The 23,053-nt window shown below is 36.0% G+C and overlaps 2 protein-coding genes and 1 long non-coding RNA gene across 3 annotated transcripts; 2 read left to right on the top strand and 1 right to left on the bottom strand.

Moving 5' to 3' along the window:
- Positions 1 to 2,305: 2,305 nt before the first annotated feature.
- Positions 2,306 to 15,611, bottom strand: LOC140170140 (uncharacterized). Its single transcript, XR_011861499.1, has 5 exons — positions 15,549 to 15,611; positions 13,479 to 13,570; positions 13,115 to 13,150; positions 6,368 to 6,447; positions 2,306 to 2,405 (listed from the first exon to the last, which is right to left on the bottom strand). It is a non-coding gene; the product is annotated as an uncharacterized lncRNA (long non-coding RNA).
- Positions 4,250 to 6,614, top strand: LOC140170137 (uncharacterized). The gene is made up of 3 exons (XM_072193459.1): positions 4,250 to 4,766; positions 5,577 to 5,868; positions 6,397 to 6,614. The coding sequence occupies exons 1-3, from the start codon at positions 4,679 to 4,681 to the stop codon at positions 6,398 to 6,400; spliced, it is 384 nt and encodes a 127-aa protein (XP_072049560.1). The 5' UTR covers positions 4,250 to 4,678; the 3' UTR covers positions 6,401 to 6,614.
- On the top strand, positions 9,266 to 20,440 carry LOC140170138 (uncharacterized). Its single transcript, XM_072193460.1, has 3 exons — positions 9,266 to 9,789; positions 9,923 to 10,202; positions 13,141 to 20,440. Exons 1-3 carry the CDS (start codon positions 9,714 to 9,716, stop codon positions 13,142 to 13,144), a joined length of 360 nt encoding a protein of 119 aa, XP_072049561.1. The 5' UTR covers positions 9,266 to 9,713; the 3' UTR covers positions 13,145 to 20,440.
- The last annotated feature ends 2,613 nt before the right edge of the window (positions 20,441 to 23,053 follow it).

Consider the following 23,053-nt stretch of genomic DNA (forward strand, 5'->3'; position numbering starts at 1 on the left):
ATTTTGGAAGAATAAGCACCATAGGCCTATATGTAAAAAATGAATGAAACTTTTATCAGTTATCACCTTACGGATTTTCATCACCCTTTTGCAATACATTGTATATCAGAATACTTCATAAATGTTTTCAGATTATAATCGAAAGACAACTATTATCTATAAGGAGGCAATTTTGCCTATCATTATATTAACAGTTTCTAGCCTTTGAAAAATTATCTTATTTATTAAAATATATCAAACATGTTTTGAAATCATTTGATACCTTTAAATTCATGTCAACATGTTTTTGTGTTTTCTTTTGCCTTTATATTGATCCTATATCTATAAATTTAATTTCCCCTCCCGTTTCTTTATAGTCCTGTATACAACCACCTTAAAAATTTATTTTCCCGCATGGCTCTAAATATAGCGTTGACGAATAGGTTCAATTTACAACGATTCTACATATCTCGACTCAAATACGGATATAAATTATACACGTGTACAATAATGAAATGTATAGTCTCAATTCTGTTCTACAGGTGTTGTACATTAATTGTGCAGGTGAAACAATCGTTTTCGTCCCAATACACTACTGTGTACTGTGGCGTTTCTTGGGCGTAAAAAGCCCATGCCGTATATAGTCTCAATTATGTGTGCATGTACATGTATGGTGTAGGCTACAGCATTTCTCCATTAACCATGGTAAAATGATGTGATTGTGGTGCTAGATTTGGGTCTACACTTTCGCGCCCAATGTATAAATCAATTTATGGAAATGAATAAAAATGCTATAACATCCTGGCAATGAGGGGAACACACGTGCCATAAAAACAAAAAAAAATAAATAAACAGGACTAAATCTTTTCAGTTTCTGGCACGGGTTTCTGGTCACATTTAGTCCATTAAATGATGATCTACACTCTATCGCGTAGGGACATTTTGATTCTATACGTCACAGTCCAGACACACAGTGGTAATAGGTAATTGTTTATTGTGCAAAGGCATCTAAATATAGAGCCAAGTAGAAAAGTCGTACCGGCACTACAGGAAAATACCCTACTTCTTTTTAACACCGCGTGAAAAAGGCGAATTTCTAATTTCTATATCATTATTTGTTATTAATTTATGTGGTCATAGCTGTGCTATTCGCTGCGTAAAACTAACTTTACCGCCTTTAGGATAATACAACAGGCTCATTAATACAGACGGCAATATGGAGACGTCGGCCAAGATATACATTCCAGATTATTATATAAAAAACGCTTATCAATCTTACCAGTATGAGACTTCCGAAAAAGGTAAAAAATATATAAATATGTAAATGTGTTTGAATAACCAATATCGACGGACGGTTTTATTTGGTATATCAAAGTAAAATATATAGCTTAGGATGCCTACAAAATAGGCCTATTAGGCTAATGAAAGTCATTCCCAATTTCCCGTTAGGCCTACATTTTTTCAAGATTGAGTAGGTGACTATTAAATTACTCATTATTTTATGACTAGTATCTAAACCAGCATGTGGTATACAACTCGACTGCTTATGACCTGAATGTCTCGGGGAAATAGTAGACAGACCCCCCTCTCTTTCAAGATCACTTGGGAAACATTTCTCGCCATCTCCCGAACCGAATAAAGAACAGTTTATATTACTTTTACACACCTCATACATATTTTATTTTATTGTTGTTGTTGTTGGGGTGTTTTTGTTTGTTTTTGTTTTTGGGGTTTTTTGCACCTGATTGGTTAAAACGGCATTTTTTGTATTCAGGCCCTTGGCTTGGGAAGTATATAGACCCTGCTAAACCCGCAAGGAAATAGACCACGATACATAGGCCTAGCTAGGCATCAGTAGGCTAGGCCTAGTCTAGGCTAGGCCAGCTATCCTTGCTTTGTTTTGTCGATTGAACACACACAACAACAAAGTGTTGTTATAGTGTATTTTCTTATAAAACGCTTAAAAACATTTTAATGACCTTTATATAAACCAACATTCATATGTTAATGAAGTGTTTTGAATAAAACCAAAACATTTTTTGTGTTTGCTGGGTTAACTTGTTAAAAGCACGTGTTCTGTTACCTCCTCTCTCCTAGACCCTGTCATTCTCGAAGACCTTGAAGATGTCACGCTTGAAGATGGCCCATCTGTCAAAATTCATGTGGAATTCCAATGCCGCCCGAGAGCAAGGGTGAAATTCTTATTGTTTGGGAGTACGATGATGAAATAATAAAAGCCAAGAAAACCAAGGTTACTCACGGTGTCACCAGCTGCAAGCTGAAGTACTCTGAGGACGTCGAAGGCACGTGGACTGTACATGTAGTGGATTTGAATTTTGGAAGATCGGTGTCATCCACATGTGAAGTTACCTTGGAGTAGAAGCAGAAAAGTGTGTGCAGACCATAGTCGTGATTCAACCAGATAACTGTTAAAATAATAAAAAGCATAAATAAATTAATAAATAAACCAGGTCCGTAGGCAGGATGTAATGGTGGGGGTGGGGTGGGGGATGTGTGGGACTTTGACCTTTTTCGCAAGGATATTCACTTAATGTAAAGAGTGGACCACCAAAAGAGTGAGTTTGTTTGGGTGTTTTTTTCAACAATTTTAATCAAGAAAAAAAAACTGTGAATCTAGTCTTGAAATTTTAGACCTTTTACCAGATCTGATCCAATCAGGCTAAAGTCGGCAATAATGAAACTGAGATGAGAAAAACAATAAAAAACATCAGAAAATGGACAAATAAAAGGTTCATAACTTTGCAACCAAGAATTCAAGAGACCTTTGGATTCAACATCAGTAAGACGTCAGCAAATGAGCAAGTTTGTAGTGGTAGTAACTCAATTTTCAACATTTCCGACTTTGGCCTGAGTGGATCACAGCAGGTCACATATTTAACATACATTTGCATATATTCGCACCCCCCCCCCTCCATCAGCTTGGCCTGGAATAAATAAACAAATAAATCGATATTTTGAACTTTCAAGTCAAGAGAGCAGTGCTCTATTGTAGACAATTCTGATCACATGTGAAGTTAATACCAATCTACAGGGCTGCGATTTGTGAATCTGCTAAATATTGATAAACTAAGTCATCATACTGCAACAAAACACATTGCCACATCAGTCATGGATCAAGACAAGTAATAGCTGCTACATATGACATGTGTATTGTTTTAACAATTGTTTCAACAAAAGACCATACTGATATGTATAGAGCAGCTATTTCTCTGCCTGTAGTCTGCCATATGTAAATATTCCAAACAGAGTAGATCAAGGAAACAATTGAGAGGAATTTGCATTATTTTTGTGTGGTGTGTACATTTTTCTTGCAATAGTTTACTATCTGAATGACTTAACATTTGATTCAAATAACAACACAACACGAAAAATGAAAATACGCTCTAAATACTATGCTTCTTCTTTTATTTGTAAACGAACGAATTATTCTTTTCACCTGTTTGGATGATTGGTTGCATTTTCACAATAAAAAAGATAAATGAACACTCCTAAAAAGGTTACCAATCGAACTTAACTTTAAACGATTATTAAATGGAATGCGAGTGTCAAAAATTAGCAAAAATCCGCGCAAGCTCATAATAATATAAAATAACGTGTTGTTAGTGCAGATTTAAGTGACGTCAATGAGTTGAGTCAGCTGTTTTGCACGGTATATCGTCGGGAATTTCCTTTCTTTTATAGTGTTATAAAAGTTTCGCGCCCATTCACTAATCGTGCTGAACAAAAAACAACGAGAGGAGCCAACTTTATAGACCCGAATCTAGCGGTTTTAAGGCGGAATAACTGCTCTTCTAGACCCAATTTTTTTTTTTCGGTGGTTTGAAAAGTGAAGAGCAAAAAAAAAAAAAAAAGGGTTATAGGCGCACGAATTCCTCATTCCCCATCTCTTTTCACCTCTTATCCCTCTCTCCTCCCTTTTTTCCTCTCTCTCTCTCTCCTTTTTCCTCTCAAGTTTTTCCTTGCGCTAGGGGGCGGGGCCCAAATGGGGCGGGGACCCAAATAGGGTTTGCCAGGGGGAAATTGCCCCCCCCCCCCCTGCCCCCGTCAGCTACGCCACTGTGCCGTCATTCTATAAACAGCAGCGAAGTCTTTTGTGTGTTGAGTGGGTTGGACATCAGTGGTGTCCGCATGTTTTCAAAATTGGGAGGGGGCACGGGTCTTCGGATCGCTTCGCTCGCCGTAATTACCCGGGCGTAATTAGTAACCCCATCATTTTCCCTCGACTGTGTGCATTTCCCCCGACTGTTTTATACGTTAAGCAGGGCCCTGCTGAAAATCAATTTTTATTGAGCAGGTTACCCTGTTGAAATATTGTGAAATAAATAAAAAATAAATAGTGGATGTAGACCAGCAACACTGGCGACAGCGGCCACGTCACTTACGATTCCAGCAAGCACGGGCTATAGGATTTTGTCGCTCTCATGAGAATCAGTTTTAAATATTGCAATAATATCATTTTTCTGGCAATTTCATAAGTTACCTACTGCATAGCCTTTGGAAATTAACAAGAATCAACTCGATTCACGCACATCTTTTTACGGAAATCTGGACGATAATCCATTCCTAATTCGCGCCGAAATTCTAACCGACGAGCCTGATTCATTAATTGGCTGTTGGCGCACAGGCAGTACAGTGAACAGTAGCCTACATGTAGTTTTACGATACGATTTGTATCGTAATGGCTTCTCAGAACGAAACGTATAGCGTTGACTTGCCAGCATCAATACAATCGACTGAAAGTGTGGCATATGAGGCACAAACATCAGGTAAGAATAATGAATCTTATCAAAACTAACATTTCGTGGTACTTCTATTTTACATGGTGAAACGACCCGAGTGTCAATAATCAAGTATGTCGTGTGATTGCGTGTTCATAGCAACCAACACCATTCATGTAGACCACGACCATAATAATAAATTGTAGGATTTTTACCAGTCAGTCAGGAGAAGATCTTTTATGTCTTAGTCTGAACAAAACCGATTTCATTCATTCAATTCATCATTACAGAGGAGTAGTCGAGTACAACTTTCCTACAAATATTTCGGTGCAGGGCTACATGTATATTTAGCGAGATATGCTACATCCCACCGTCGCGTCCTTTATCATATGGGTGACATCGCGTTAGTGAAGAGTAGTGTTCCCTTGCCGGGGGAGGGGAGTGACCGTATGTAGGCCTACCTGTCAAACTGTGTCTGGTTTCTCAACCGTATAAATATAGTACGGTGTTTATCAGGGGCAGATCCAGGTTGTTGCAAGGGAGACCGTTCATGAGCGAACACAAAATCTCTATTTGCCATTCTGGTGAAGCCCGAACCCCCTCTGAGCCAAAAATGTTGATCAAAATCGCCAAATAAATGTTTTTCCTTTTTTCTAAGAGGGGCCACGCAGGTCACCCGGGATCCGCCCTTGACGTTTATAGGTGTCATATATTACTCAAATTCATAGGCCTACCCTAACACCTTTGACTGAGAACACCTGTGCTCAAAATCTCCCATCTGTACCAATTTGGTCATAGTACCGTGACATTGTACAATATTGCAATTTGTGACTCCCTATTTTTCCCACTACCTCGCAGGGCCAATTATCTTGGAACATCTTCCAGAGGAAAGATTGGTGTACTATGGAGATTCTACTACACTCAGGGTGCAATATGGACACGCTAAGTACCCAGTAAACATCACATGGCTATTCCATCGAGGTTATGGAGCATCACCACGAGTTTTGGAGACACAAACTAATATGATACGTGGTGGATGGACATCCTTAAATCTCAAAAATATCAGAAAGGAGCGTACATTTGAGGTGGTGATAGAAGACCCTTTCAACAGGAGACAGGCCTCGTCAATTTGCACAGTGAGCGTTATACGGTAAGTTGCAAATTTTAATCAAATAAATGATTGCGATCAAATATATGTTATCAAAATTATGATTGTGCATCATTATAATCATCACAATCCCCGTCACCATTACCACCACCACCACCATCTGCTGACATCATCACCATCATTATTTCACCATCCCCATCAACTTCCCCAACATCATAATATCATCATTAATATCAACAACATCCCATCATCATTGTCTGAGCTATTTTCACTACATTCATCTCTATATTGGTCATCATCATTATTTATCATCATTACACCATCAGCTTTATAATTAAATACTATTTCATTGAACAATAACACCATCACTATTGTTATCTTCACCCTTGTCTCAAAGTCATCCTCATCAGCATCGTTACCGCCAATTGCAGTCACCATTTCTCCCATCTGGATAGTAATGTACACCACAAACTGCACATTTTCGCAATTTAAAAAAAAAAATAAAATAAAATAAAAAAATAAAAACGATTCTAATAAATACCTTTGTTTTTATTTCATATTTCTTGCCAGCTGATGATGACCAAGACGTGTTGCAAATGGTGGCTTGACTCCAGACCACACCTGTATTAAAATAAAGCATACGAACAATTGATTATGGATACTTCACATTTTTAAGGGCAGTATTAAACCAAAACGGATGTCTAATAACTTCATCTAATCTTGATCGGGAGGCCAGCGTAATTTTAACATGATATGCATTATAAGTAAATTAGTAACCCAGCAAACACTAAATGTTTTAAAACGTTATAAACGTGTTATAAACGCGTTTTGGTGAAAAGGTTTTTTTTTTTTGGTGTTTTTTTTGTTGTTTTTTTTTTGTTGTTGTTGTTGTTGTTTTTTTGTTTGGTTTGGTTTTGTTTTTTTTGGTTTTTTTTGTTGTTGTTTTGTTTTGTCTGGTAATATTTAAAGTTAATGAAAAATGTTTTCATGAAACAAGTAGATAAGTAAATTACGCGGTGCATAAAATACGTATCCACGCCATGATATGCGATCAGAAAAGGCAAGGTTATGAGGGAACGTATGTATAGATGAATGGATATACCTCGGAAGGTTATCGGTAAACATTAAAAATTAACGTATTTGCAGAATGACCTCAAGTGACCCTTAGATGACCTTTGACCTCACACCTGTTGACAGGCATGATGCAACATATGCAAGTAACTCAAGTGACCAGTAGATGACTTTCGTGGTTCTTTCAAAAACATTTTTAAAAACATTAAAAACAATATTACTATATTTGCAGAATGACATCAAGTGACCCCAAGATGACATTTGACCTCAAACATGTTGATATCACACATTTCAATGTAAGGGTCAATATGTCCAAGTCCCATTGAAATCCATGAACGCATGTGGGAAATTGTCAACCGTAGAAGCCAAGGGGTAACATTTGGGAAAACATTTAAAAAATGCATAATGACCTTAAGTAACCCTTACATGACCTTTGACCTCACACATGTTGGCATCACACATGTCAATGTACCCAAGGACCACTGTGTCCAAGTCCCATTGAAATCCATCAAAGCATATGATAAATCAACAAAAGAAGCCAATAGTCAAGTCGGTGAAATAAAGTTTAATATATGTGGTAAAGTAAATATGAGAAAGGTTTTTAACACAAGTCAACACATACATAAATGACAGCCAGTGAAAAAATTTCACCGACTATACAGGATTTGAACCTGGGACCTTCGGATCACCGGACCGATGCTCTACCAACTGAGCTAATAAGTCAGATGGAGAAGAGCAGTGATGTTATTATCTATACGCCAAGTGTTAAAATTAATATTTTGATCAACAATTTGTGCGCACAGAACATTGGAGCTCATTTTATAGTCCTCTTCCAAACTGCGTTTGGCGTAGACAAAAACACTTCAACACCATTTAAAAAAAAAAAAAGTTGTCAAAATGTTATTGCAAAATAATTTGGGGCAAACATTTTGGCAAAATATTTTGTCAACACATAATAATATTATGTTAGAATGTTTGGCATTAAAGTTTTCAACAATATTTTCTGAATGTTATTAAAATGTTTTATATCCTTTAGGCTATATAACCCGATATTTAAACGTTTTGTGTTTGCTGGGAAACCATTTGAAGTTAGTCCATGGATATGTTTTTTTGAACGTTAACTCTACTATTTGGAACACTTAGACTCGAAGAGGCCGGTCGAGTGCAGATCCGTTGGAACACGCTTTTCAATATGGAATAAATGCTAACCTCATCGTGACATCATCCAAGCAACAAAATTCATTTCCCACTGAAAAAGCGTTATCCGACGGATCTGCAGTCGACCATTCTGCTAAGCCAGTACAGCGGTCAATGGTCCGATCAACACGTTAAAAATATATTGCAAAATATTTTTAGGCAAACTTTTTGCAAAATATTTTGTCAACACTTACATGTATTATGTTAGAATATTTTGTATTAAGTTTTCAAAAATGTTTTCTGAAAGTTATTAAAATGTTATTACAAACCGACATTTGATTGTATGTTTAAGAGGTCAACTCTCTCTGCTGTATAATTTGTGGTAGCATTTCAGTGTTTCAGCTTGAAGCTGGACACATGACATATGTACAATAGTCACAGCAACTGATGATCCTAATCAACCAAGAAAAAAAAGGGGGAAGAAAGCATGCAAGCAAGCGAGCATGCAAGACAAAGAAAATATACTTAACGATACGTATCTTTCTTTATAAAAAAAAAGGATGAGAACATATTCCAGGGGCAGTTTCTTAAAGGACATACAAAACTCAATGGCGTGACAATTAGGGCCTACTCTCTACCTTTCCACAGTTTCTATTTTCCAATCTAATCTATTAGGCACCCGTATATATTTTGTGATTCGATTCAGGGCCTAAAGAATTCGTACTTTTTCACACCAATGGAAAACAAACTCCATCAATTTTGAAGCCATATGTAACCAAAGAATGCCGAGCAAACACAAAATGTTCTTAAAACGTTTATTCATGAAGTTTTTATAACATTTTAATGTTGGGTAAAAAATCATGAATATATTTTAAAAACGGTATTGTAAAATAGGCCTATTTTGGGCAAACATTTTTGCAAAATAATTTGTCAACAGTTAAATAACATTCTGTTAGAATATTTTGCATCACCTTTTCAAAATGCCTTTTTTTTATTAATGTTATTATAACGTTTTTATACCCTATAACCCGATATTTAAACCTTTTCTTTAAAACGTTGTTTTTCCTGGGTATCAGAGCATATAGGAATAGGAATGTTCTGGTTATTTGCGCGTGTGATGTTATAAAATTACCCTGTTTGCACTACATTTTGCGGCCGACATGCATTTTATCCAACTTCTGCTAAAAATACATAGTTATAGTTTTTATAGGCTATTCGTAACTCCGGCTTAAAAAGCTTTAAAATGTAGGAGCCTATTTCCCCATAATGTTGTACAGCAGTAACAACACACTGGATACTTCAGATTCGTATTAAATATATGTAACAATTTCATCCACCACATGGTGGTTTCCCGCCAATAATGTACATGTTCCATATTTTGATGCATACAATGTAGGCCTATATTATGCTATAGTAAATGGCATACGTAAGCAGTCCCGAAATCAGGATGAGCGCTAGTCTCCACCGCCACCGGTTTGAGTTCGCTCATCAGTCTACAGCAAGCGAAATTAAACTGGCGACTGCTGAGGAGACTGTAGATGCGTGCCAGTGAAATACATCTATATTCGCATTGATCGCAGTGGTCAAGATTGCAGTGAAAACCGTTAACAGGACGCAACAAAGTTGTTTTTGTGAGCAAGTTCAGCAGCTATTAGGGTATAGTACCACTACTAAACAGAATGGAGCCATTAGAAATTGTTATCAGTGATTACAGACCCGGAGCGCAGACATCTGGATGGGAGACCTATCAAACAGGTATGCCTATTATATATAATACGTGCACTCAACACAGTATATAGGGTTAGGTATATCATACATTTTGATCGATAATGTTAGGCAATGCCGGCATATACGCACTACGGTTAACAATTTTCATTTACTCTAACAGATCCTGTTATCACGTCAGGGTTGAATAACAAATCCGTCCAACTGTACGGTTCCGCATCCATATCTGTTGATTACGATACAAAACCGGGGAGACCCACCTTCATTGAGTGGTTTAAGGATAACAACCGTATCAAATATGGCGAAGTGTCTGGAGGACGTGGTCGAACAACCATACGTGTGAACCAAGCGACTCAAGCGCACGACGGAGTGTATGCAGTAAGAGTGACAGATGTACATACGAAAAGAAATGCTGTAACACAGGGGCAAATCAACGTCATTTGGTAAGTCAAGTATGTGATCATTATATGCTGTGCTATTAGATTTACTTGAGGAATTGCTGCAATGCAAGTTTTATTGAGTGACTTCTGTTGTGTGGTGATATTATATGGAAGGCCTGCATCGGTGATGCTTCTGTGAAATTTTAAGGTATGAAAGTGGGTCACCAAAATATGTCACCGAGGCATATCAGTGATCATTGTAACATCACTGAGTGACCCATCATGTATGATGCAATTAGGTCACGTTACTGCTACAGGTCATGTTATCAAGTGACCACTGGGTCATGTCACTGCTACAGGTTGTGTCATCAGGTGACCTCTGGGTTATGTCACTGCTACATGTCATGTCATCAAGTGACCTCTGAGTCATGTCACTGCTACAGGTCATGTCATCAAGTGACATATGGGTCATGTCACTGCCACAGGACATGTCATTAAGTGAACTTCTGGGTCATGTCACTGCTACATATGTTATCAAGTGATCTCTTGGTTATGTCACTGCTCAGGTCATGTCATCAAGTGACCTATGGGTCATGTCACTGCCACAAGACATGTCATTAAGTGAACTCTGGGTAATGTCACTGCTACATATGTTACCAAGTGATCTCTTGGTTATGACACTGCTATAGGATGAGTCATCAAGTGACTACTGGGTCATGTCACTGCTACAGGTTGTGTCACCAGGACATCTGGGTCATGTCACTGCTACAGGTTGTGTCATCAAGTGACCACTGAGTCATGTCACTGCTACAGGTCATGTCATCAAGTGACCTCTAGGTCATGTCACTGCCACAGGACATGTCATTAATTGAACCCTGGGTCATGTCACTGCTATTATGTTATCAAGTGATCTCTTGGTTATGTCACTGCTACAGGTCATGTCATCAAGTGACCTATGGGTCATGTCACTGCCACAGGACATGTCATTAAGTGAACTCTGGGTCATGTCACTGCTACATATGTTATCAAGTGATCTCTTGGTTATGTCACTGCTACAGGTCATGTCATCAAGTGACCTATGGGTCATGTCACTGCCACAAGACATGTCATTAAGTGAACTCTGGGTCATGTCACTGCTACATATGTTACCAAGTGATCTCTTGGTTATGACACTGCTATAGGATGAGTCATCAAGTGACTACTGGGTCATGTCACTGCTACAGGTTGTGTCATCAAGTGACCACTGGGTCATGTCACTGGTACAAGTTGTATGTGTCATCAAGTGACAAGTGGGTCATGTCACTGCTACAGGTCATGTCATCAAGCGACCACTGGGTAATTTCAATGCTACAAGTAACAAATCATGTGACCACTGGGTCATGTCACTGCTACAGGTTGTGTCATCAAGTGAACTCTGGGTCATGTCACTGCTACAGATCATGTCATCAAGTGACCTCTAGGTCATGTCACTGTTACAGGTCACGTCCTCAAGTGACATATGGGTCATGTCACTGCTACCTGCTATAGGTTATGTCATCAAGTGATCTCTGGATCATGTCACTGCTACATGCCATGTCATCAAGTGACCTATTGGCCATGTCACTGCTACATGTCATGTCATCAAGTGGCCTCTGGGTCATGTTATTTCTACAGGTCATGTAATCAAGTGACCTCTGGGTCATGTAACAGCTACAGGTCATGTCAACAAGCGACCTATGGGTCATGTCACTGCTAACTGTCATGTCATCAAGTGACCTCTGGTTCGTGTCACTGCTACATGCCATGTCATCACGTGACCTCTGGATCATGTCACTACTCACTACTACATATGTCATCAAGTGACCTCTGGGGCATGTTTCTGCTACAGGTTGTGTCATCAAGTGACCACTGGGTCAGGTCAGTGCTACAGGCCATGTCATCAAGTGACCTCTGGATCATGCCACTGCTACAGGTCATGTCATCAAGTGACCTTTTGGGTCATGTCACTGCCACAGATCATGTCATCAAGTGACCTCTGGGCCATGCCACTACTACAGGTCATGTCATTAAGTGACCTCAGGGTCATGTCACTGCTACAGGTCATGTCATAACGTGATCTATGGATCATGTCACTGATACATATGTCATCAAGTGACCACTGGGTCATGTCACTGCTACATGTCATGTCATCAAATGACCTCTAGGTCATGTCACTGCTACAGATCATGTCATCATGTGATCGTTGGATCATGTTACTGCTTCAGATCATGTCATCAAATGACCTTTGGGTCATGTCACAGCCACAAATTGTCATTAAGCGACCCCTGTCATGTCACTGGATGACCGTATTGTAATGATGTCACAGAGTGACCACACATTCAGGTTGCTAATTTCTTTTAATGAGGCAACACTTAATTAATGATTACACGGATGACAGTGATATTACTGGGTGATTCTACAATTTCACTTGATGAACCCTTGATTCACTATTCAATAAGTTTTATACTGAACGCATATGCTTCCAAATTACATAATATTGAAAGCAGGTGGCATGATTTTTTTCAAAATCCGTATTTGAATACAATTTAAAAGCATAATATTTTCACAATAATTTGCATGTTCTACCTTTTAATAAATTAAGTTGAAAATAGCTATAATCATTTCACTGTTCATTAAAGGGACTTGCAGTTATTTCATTCAACACTACAAAATATACGATCAACCTATCAGTTGTTTGATAGGATATGTAACTTGTAGTTAAGTGTGACCCTGGCTGAGTTCTGTTTGAAACTCTTTTCTTCTTTTAGTCTTTTTAAAGTTAAAAGGAGAACATGTTGGATTTCTTTTTACCTTTCTCTTTGAATTGAACTTGTAGAATTTTTGATGTGAAAAGTTTGCTTTTCATTTAAGTATGTCACAGTTGAAATCTATTTTGCTGGCAAAATGACTGGACCGGTATATGCCTTTCAGCATATTATCACTTATGTTTTTCTTACCTTTTTTCTTTTCACATAAATTCCAGGTAGAATAAGCTGCAAAGAAGACAGACATTTTCAGTTAAGAACAATAAAACCCCCGTGAAGATATCTGAGACAAACACTTTGGATTTTTTTTACAATGGAGATTAATTAACATCCTATACTCAAATGGGCTTTATTCAAATTAAGTTTGGAATAAATCAACAACTTAAAGATGACATATTTACATAATATCACTTTGTCTAACTTAACCAAATAAGACATGTACCTCCTTACCCATTCAAGTATAGGATTACAGTTAGTCCTTTTGAGAATTCCTCAGTATGGAATTATGAAGCAAGACAATTGCATCGCATACCCAAATATTCGAGTGTGAACTTACCATCAACCATGGACACCATAAATGTGATCTCATCTGGACGTTGTCTCCAAAGGACCAGCAACTCGCAGGATTGCCACTTAATACAGCTGCAGCTTGGAACGATATTATAAAAAATGAGATGAAGTAATCAACTTAAAGGGTGCTGTTTCATTTTCTAGTGCTCAAAATCCCTGGGACATGTACAAGTGATTATTGTGGGCCGAGGAATATGGGGAATTTGTTACTAAGTCAAAATGTGACACGATCTGCTCCATGGGGGCCAAAGGCGGCAAATTTGAAACTGAGATGAAGGTAAAATTATGGAGTAAAAAAACCAATAAAATACATAAGAAAATAGACATCAAAAAACTTCTTAACTTTTGAACCAAGTATGCTAGACCTTTGGTGTTTTCAGTAAATGATAGTCTATTATATGTATAATGTAATAATTAAAGTTAACTCAATTTTCAAAAATGCCTCCTTTGGCCCCCATTGACCAGATCGTGTCAAAAATATGGTTTTTAGACTATAAAAGAGTGATGCTCTTTTTGTTTTTGAAGTTTGATCTCACATCAGAAACCTGTTACCTATTTATTTGAAATGTCCACCATTTATACTTGAGTGTGAAGATTGTCACGTAATGTATATATACTTTAACCGTCTCATTTAAGTGGAACTGGCAGGCATATCAAGTAAATAGGTGATAACTTTAAGACTAAATGTATCATCATTACTATCATCATCACCAACTAATTGTAATCAATCATTACGCTTAGGCCTAAAAAATTGTTTGATTGTCGTAACCCGACCGACCCTAAAAATAGGCCCGACCCTGGACTTTTTTTTTTTTTGCAAAAAATATACAAAAATTTAAAAAAAATTAAAATTAAAAAAAATTAAAATTAAAAAAAAAGAAAAAAAAAAGTTCCAATAAGCCTTTATCATACTCAATTTGTAGCTTAAAATGTGTGTAAAAAAAATTTAACAAAAATTGCCTACCCTATTTTTTTTTTATGTTACGCCAATCAAACAATTTTTTTAGACCTTAGATAATATATCATTATTTGTACTTTCAGAAAAGAACAACACTCTCTTGCTCTAATCAAAACGAGCACCCTGTTAATGAGCAACAAATGTATGGCTTTGTGTTCCCTTCATGAGCACCGCTTTGTGCCGACCAACGTCTTGACGCGTAATCAGTCAATCAGATTATTGGTTTGTTGTTATGATTGTCAGACAATCGTTAATCTTAACACAACTTTTGTGTTTACGCTGTGTGCCATCTCAAGATGGAGTCATTGAGCTATTCCATTTACAATCCACACTATATACCCCTGTGGAAGATTTAGCTAAAGTCTTCCACAGAGGGAGTATGATTTTTGAATAGAACAGACAAATGGGTAACTTCCATTTGAAATACTCACTCCAGTTGTGAATGATATAGGTAAAGCCATAATTCAAGGGTAGTATGTATTTCAAGATGATTATTAAACCCTGATCAATTACATTAAAAAAAATACTCCTCCTGTGGAAGATATTTCCAAAATCTTCCACAGGGGTAGTGTGGATTTCAACTGGAATAGCCCAATCCTTGCACATAATACAAGATTGTGATGCTGTAGCCTCACTTCAGATTTACTACTCCCTATTCCAGAAAAATACAACACTATTTTTTTTTCATTAAAAAAGTATTTTCCTGTTTTGTTAAATGAAACATATATATCTAATTCCTAATCCTTTAGTTAGTTCGAACAGGCAATGAAACTTAAGTCCAATTTTAATAGTTGGTCAATGGTTGGGTTTTTTTTTTGGGGGGGGGGGTAATTCTTGGTTTACAATAAGAACACATGCCAAATTGCATGTTTTTGGCCCATTTTCCCTCAAATTGCACAATATTAAAATATGATTTTTATTGCCAGTTAGAACTGACTAAATAGATTAGGATTTAGCTATGTTTCATTTAGCAAAGCAAGATAATATTGTGCTGTCTTTTCTAGAATAGAAAGTAGTCTACTCTACATGTAGTAATGTGTTCAATGAATGACTAGGTTTTTAGTTAATTGAATATAAAAATAATCCACTAAAGGATACCTGGTAGTAGTACTCCTATTTTGTTGATTTTCACCTCACACACTGTCTTCTTATATTCCTGCCCGTTATAAAATATAAATAAAAACAACAACATATTCATTATTCATATATGTGCAGTTAGTGGCACAGGGTGACATAGGAAAATTGCAGAAAAAGGACTTGTCCCCCCCCCCCCATCAGACCCGATGCCCCCAATCATGGTTGGTGCCTCCCCCACGATGATTCACATCCATCATGATAATGGTATCTTGAAAACAAGAATACTTTTATAGCTTTTTCAAATATAATTGAGTGTCTGTGTCATAAGAGATAAAATAATACACACAAAAATACCTGATTGTAGGTTGAAAAGTTACTTGCAAGGAGGTCTCGTGTTGTATTTGTGCAAGACCATTTGTGACCAGTGTCACTAGGCAACTTGTATCTGGTTGTTTAACCTTTTCATTTTGTCCACTTGCATTCCTGCTTGAAATATAATTATTGAAAAACAACATTAATTATTCTCACTGTGGTATATGATTTGAAGTAATTGTTTTTATGTTTTTGTAAATTTAACAACAATGTAACCACATTCAAACCATGATTTTGGTTAATTTTAGTTTCCTCTTCCAATTTCATCAAATTCATTTGTTTAATTTTCCTGTTCTTAATAATTGCTGGAAAAATGTATAGAATTTTATGAGATTTTGTACAGGCAAGTTGAAACCAATTATATCATGGTTCAATGACCATGTTTGTGATGTCTGTTAGCATAATATTTCTCCTATGTTGATCTGTACATATGCATACCACATGCTTTTGCCTGCAGCAGCATTATACTAGTACACTGTGCAACCTTTGTCTATTTTTATTTATAGGTATGACAGCCCAGTCTGATCGATCATGTATGATTAAGGCGGGAAATTTTACAATGTCATAGTACTTGTAGTGTAAATTTATTTGAACTTTGCCTTGGCATGTACATGTACAGTACTGTTAACAGTATTAAAAGCTCTTTATTGGTGGAACAAAGTGAAAATGATCAATTAGGAAATGTCAGCAGCACACAGTGTTTTATTTACTCATAATTTTTGTAGGATCTGAGAGCACATCAGACAAATCAAATTGCATTTTGAAAACCAGTAATGTCCTTCTGATATCAAATAATTTTGATTTTTTTTTTAAATTTGCGATATGATACACATTTTATGGTAAATTATTAAAAATTTATATTTTTGAAATTTAACAGAACAGTCCTCTATAAGTAAATTGTATAAATCTAATGATATGTACTTAAAGTGTGTATGTAGCTGGGATGAAAAGCTGTCCATCATATGATTTTTTTCCCCTAAAATCACCAAAAAAGGTATATCTTCAATATGAGAGGTCAAAATTTTCAATTGATGGATGGCTACAGTTACATACACTTTAAGTATATGCATGTATTATTAGATTTATAAAGTTTACTTCGATGACGGTTAAATATCAAACGTTAATAATTTGGCATAAAATTGTGTTTGATATGTCTGATGTGCTCTCAGGTCCCACAAAAATACTGTGCAAACATTACTATCCGATTCCTTAAGCATGCATGTCAGGCCTTGCCGTTTGAGGCAAGCGATCGCTCTCGCTCACCACCGCACGCCCAAACTCAATTTCTAGCAAGCAATTTTAAACTCGCCAAAGACACTAAATATTGCTCGCTGCGAATCGCCCAAAATTGAATCCAATATCAATTTACATGCAAGTTTCAGCACTTCAGTGTATCCTGTGTCCGATCTACCGTAATAAGTTAGCCTTAAACCCCGGATACGAAGAAAGGTTGCGAAGCTTTGTGAACAGTGTGTAATATTGTTCCATATTACTATTAGTATATATATGAATAATTTTCCAGACCTAGCGAGTGATTCGATTAAAATGTCGAGAGTGATTTTACCACTCGCCTAGCATCATGCTAGCGAGTGATTGACCACTCGCCTTTAAAATCTAGATGGCAAGGCCTGCATGTGATAATAAAGTTCATAATATTCATCATGGTAACTTGCTATTCTGACGTGCAATTTGTAAATGAACAGTTCAAATGCAAAAACCGATATATTAATTTTCCTTGATTTGAGATAGAGGTAAATATAACTCATCAAATGTAAAGAATATTAGAAAATATGTGATGTTTTTGATCATAGTTTCAAAAATATACATTGTATTTTTTAAAGTAGGGTATCACTTAAAAGCTAGGGCAGTTGCTGGTGGTCTTTATCTTTATGCAAAAAGTTTGAAATGGCATTTATCGGCTTTTTCAGCTGAACTCTTCGAACGGAATCCTGTTTTTTAATACACAAACCTTTTCCCTCAAATACAGTACTCCTACAGTACTCACTTTTTGAGAATGCATTTGTTGAACATTGATTTAACAGCAGGTGTACGGTATATATTTTGTCATATCTGCTAGCTGAAAAAGGGGAAGAGAAATTTAAAATAGCATTAGTACATTGTACATAAATTCTGTATTAACTTACACTATTTAAGAGGAAATTAAAACATTTTGTACTGCACATTTGTTATCTTGGTATTAATTTTTCCTGTCAACTTAGGACTAAAAAAATGTTTGATTGGTGTAACATACACATTTTATGCTGTAAATTGCTTTTTTTTCTTTCTTTTTAATTTTAGATGTTTTTTTTAAATTTTTTAATTTCTTTTGCAAAAAAATAAGAAAAAAAAGTCTAGGGTCGGGCCTATTTTTAGGGTCGGTCGGGTTACGCCAATCAAACAATTTTGTTTAGGCCTTAGTTTCCCAATTCATTTCCTCAGCCTCGAGATGCACAATACAAATGTGTCATTGAATTCCATATCTTCAAGTGTCACAATATTATGTAAAGGTTAAATACCGTACTAGATATGATTTTATTGTACTTCAAATGACAAATATCATTGCATGCGCCATTTTATTATATTACGAAACAATGCATGTTTTACTAAACAATGCACGACCATTGCACGTCATTTGAATGTTAATAAAAATTGAATCTAGTCTTTAACGTAATTCATAAACGTTATAAAATATATTTTCACTTCCTTAAATTCTAATATTTCTAAATTTCTAAAATCCAAAATTTTGCGGCTAAAAATCCATATTGGTCTAAAAAGTCCTTGCTTACCCGCAATTAAATTGGGACAGCCATTTGCTGCGTAGTACATAAATATTCTAATTATGCCACTATTTTCTTTAAAGCTCAGTTTTCATTGCTCCTGTCTAATAGGCTACTACTCTGATGCTGAATTAAAAAGTATAAAATCATATATGTATTTACCAATTTTTTTTTAAATGGTATAGCCATAATATTTTGTTTTCACACTGTTTGCTAATATTTTCTTTTAAAATATATCTCCAAATTGTTATATTCCCATCACAACTGTATATTATTTTCCAAGAGGAAATAATTGAAATAAATTATATATTTGCACCAGTTAATTCATCTGCATGTAAGGTATTTGAGCTGGTCCCTGAAAACATAGAGCTAGCCTTGTCCAAAGCTTATGTTTTCCTCCCAGCAAAACCCATTGAATTTAATAGTGATCATGCTATCTATGTTGAATGACAGAACTTGGATTGAGTCTAAAGTAAGAGCATGTCAATGCTGCTACCATTGCCATGGAGCTGGCAGACACAATAATGATATGAATGTGGACTTCTAACCACAATCAAAGAAAAATCCCCATGGACATTTATTTATTGTGCATTACAAGCATTTTGTTATTTCGTTTTTACAATTTATATGTTGGGTAATTTGGTGGGTGAAAATATTACATTTGTGTGTACAACTGTACATATATATCATTTCATCCAGTTAAATTATTTTCCATGCAACAAATTGTGTTGTGTTATTCATGGAAATCAATCAAATTTAACTTCCACTGTTCCAGTCTTCAATTTTGTTTAAAAACAAAAATTATGTTTTACTTGTTCATTTTACTGGCTTATGCTGGAAACACCAAGAAAATTGGATTTTTAACGAGGCAAAGGGTATTTGTATAGCATATATTATTTTTACTCCCAAATAATTTGCCCGAGATAGTACAAATATGCAGAAAACCCAAAGAAAATTGGACTTTTAAAGCAACAAAGGGTAATTGTGCAGTATATATTTTTACACCCAAATAATTTGCCTGAGACCCACTATTTTTAAAACGTTTTTACTACTGAGGATACATTATTTGGGTGTACAGGAATATGATAACACCCTATAACATTTTTATTCTAATTATTAATTGTTGCAAAATAAAGGAATTTTAAGAGAAAATATAAGTGACAGCGCGTATTACGAAAAAATTGGATGCGTAATAGTGTGTAATGTTCTGCATAGAATGTGCTTTAATCACTGTGCATTATTGCTATTTTTTATGCGTACTTGTTATTGCCCATGTTATAATATAATTTACATGTATGCCACTATATCAAAATCAATTTGATCTCTGTATACTCCCACATTGTGCATATCACAGAATTTATTACCACATAATTGATGCAACACCACACAGCTAGCCATGACCTATGTGACCTTTTGCTTTCATGTGTTCACATTCACAGTTTCTCTATATATTATCTTGCCAACTACATATCATTGATATGAGTCAACTATTAAAATCAACTTGTTCATGCACTTGGGTATTTCCAATATTATATGAAAAATGATGATACACAAAAATTAGATAGGAGATGACTGTATAGCTGTGAATGTTCCACGAATCAATTAGAATGAATTTTTAACAATTTTTGTTGCTGATTTTGAATGGTAATTATTTGGATTATTGGCAAGATCAGAATCCTGGTTAGACTGTTGGATTCTACCTATTTTGGTTGTTGGTTTATCTGAGCATTTTTGATTGAATAAAATTTACCTTTAAATGTAGAATTTTTCTTGTGTTTTGGAGGGTGTTTTTAGATTATCATATTATTTTAGTACATTTTATTCCAGTTTAAATCCATACACCCCATATGGAATCAAGGCATTAGCCAGAGGGGCGTCTTTAGGGTGTCCAAAATGGTCAAAAATACCTTATTCTACAAAATCAGGGTGTCTACTTCCTATTCTCTCTACATTATAATAATCAGAATTTTAGGGTGTCCAAATTGAAAACAGGGCGTCCAAATAACACATGGACACCCCTCTGGCTAATGCCTTGTATGGAAGGCATGGCCTTAATCATCCACACAGGGAGTACTGATGTGAATTTCACATCCATATAGAGTTACCTGAATGGGTGACTCTATTTGAAATTCACACTCCTTGTGTGGGAGATAAAGGTCATGTCCTCATTGGGGGGGGTGTATGGATTTAAACTACAATTGTTCATTACTGGTAATAGTTATATCCTGGTTAAATTTTATGGTTGTATTTATTGTTTTGTTGTAAACATGTTTTCCTTTGTTGTTGCTGTGATTCTGTTTGTCCAACAGTTGCATGTTAGTTGTGTTGGGGGGATTTTAACATAATAATCGGATTGTATTGCTGCTTGCAGCCCAGATAAAATCAGTGCATGTATTTGTTGGTGTGGAGGGGGCACGTTTCTAAACAACAGCAAACAAGGACATATTTACTTGCACTATAGAAAAATTACTTAATTCGTGTACATCGTGGAACATACTCTTTGCGTGGCTGTGCGTAGTAAGCTGTTGTACGCAGATAACCTCGCAATATGGATGCGTAGAGTAGCGCTGTACGCTTGTGTATTAGCATGATTAGTCGCGGAGTAACAAGCGTAGTTGAATGTTCCATGATGTACACAAATTTAATAATTTTTCTATAATAATTTAATTTATTCTATAGTGATGACAGTGCAAGTTAGGGAACAAACCAAAAGATTGATTAAGTCCTATGAATGAAACTAGTTTTGTTATGAGGGAGGGGGTTAAAAATGTTGATCACAGAATTCACAGGATTTGCGTTTCCTGTATGCTCTTAAAGAGAATATTTTATGTTAATTTGACCCACTTATGTTTTTTTTTACTGGGATGGTCGGGGTCCATGAAACAAAACTTTATAGGACTTTATTTACCTTAATCTTTTGGTTTGTTCCCTTAGAATAATTTATCACACCTTTCAAGGTCATCTGAGGTCAAATTGGTGCTCCAGTAAATTCAAAATTGTTTCACAAGATTTGAAGGTCATTTAAAGGTCACCCAAGGTCAAATAAGTAAAAATTGCTGGATTTTCACAAAATTTTGTAAAAATTTTAAATAAATTCCAATTCATTTAAAGGTCATCCGAGGTCAAATTTGTAAAGATCGTTGGATTACATTGATATTTGGTGAATATGTTAAATTATATTTAACAATGAAATCAACAGTTTTAGGTCGTTTCAGGTCATCTGAGGTCAATAACTAAAGAATGTTGGAATTGAATGAATCTTGGTACACAAATAATGATGCATTCAAAACCAACATTTTACTGTCAATTAAAGGTCATCTGAGGTCAAATTTATAAGTAATATTTGTTGGATGTTTGGATCCATTGCTAACCAGTGTCTTCAAGGTTAAAATTTGGATATTTTTGATACTTGCTGTATTTTTGCTAGTGTTTAAACCCTTGTCATGAAAACCTCTTTGGTACCCATATTTAATTTCAGGGTGCAATATGTTTTTAAAAAGCAACAGGCATTGAACTTTGAGGTGTATTGATGAGCTATTTTGCTTATTTTGAATGCACCAGTGGTTGCACATTTGGGATCATGACATTTATAGGCCTATATGGGCAGGGGACCGGGCACGGGACCGGGCACTGTTTATAACATTTTGTGATAAACTTAAATTGTACAGATCATATGGTGGAAAGAAGACTAGTTTAAATCACTTTTCCTTCATCATGAGAGTGTCTTTATTTTTCTACTCATTTTACAAAATAAGTACGGTACAATCAATATGTAGGTCCTACAGTCAATTTCATTTCACAGCATACCACATGTTATGCCATCGAGCTAACAGCTTAATTCTAATCCCTAATTAAGCCCATGCATGCTTTTTTCTTATCATTTTTATCTATAATGCATCATAACTTTTAACAATTAACATCTCCTATCTCAATTTAGGCAAACATTTACCGGTACGGTACTTTACATTTTGATTGCTTGAGAAGTCTAGCTCCAAATTTGCTCACGAGCGATCGTTTTTCGTTAGATCAGCATCAATTGCCATTTTTTGCTATGCAATTTGGATACTCGGTAGTTATTTTGACGAACCATCTGAATCTTTGCAAAGGCTGCCTATTTTGACCAGTCTAAAATTTTGTCGAAGTGCAATTTTTAGCAACATTTCAGATGCAATCGCCATCGTCATCGTGCTTCATCGATTTCTACTAGATTTTGATAGCTTGGGACTTAGCCTCGAATATGAAGCTATCCATCATTTGTTAGAGAGAAAATTTGAAGCCTTACACTTCTCATTAATTATCTCATCACTGATATTGCTCATAGACTAGTACGGTACCGTTGACGTTGTGTTTAAACTTTCAGTTTAACCAGCTTTGACG

Source organism: Amphiura filiformis, chromosome 14, assembly GCF_039555335.1.
Source record: "Amphiura filiformis chromosome 14, Afil_fr2py, whole genome shotgun sequence".
Lineage (NCBI taxonomy): Eukaryota > Metazoa > Echinodermata > Ophiuroidea > Amphilepidida > Amphiuridae > Amphiura > Amphiura filiformis.

Excerpts from the sequence above, each read along its gene's own strand:
- LOC140170138 (XM_072193460.1), top strand. The coding sequence starts at position 9,714 with ATGGAGCCATTAGAAATTGTTATCAGTGATTACAGACCCGGAGCGCAG. Across the intron at positions 9,790-9,922 it reads ATGGGAGACCTATCAAACAG|ATCCTGTTATCACGTCAGGG; the intron begins GTATGCCTATTA and ends TTACTCTAACAG.
- LOC140170137 (XM_072193459.1), top strand. The coding sequence starts at position 4,679 with ATGGCTTCTCAGAACGAAACGTATAGCGTTGACTTGCCAGCATCAATA. Across the intron at positions 4,767-5,576 it reads ATATGAGGCACAAACATCAG|GGCCAATTATCTTGGAACAT; the intron begins GTAAGAATAATG and ends ACTACCTCGCAG.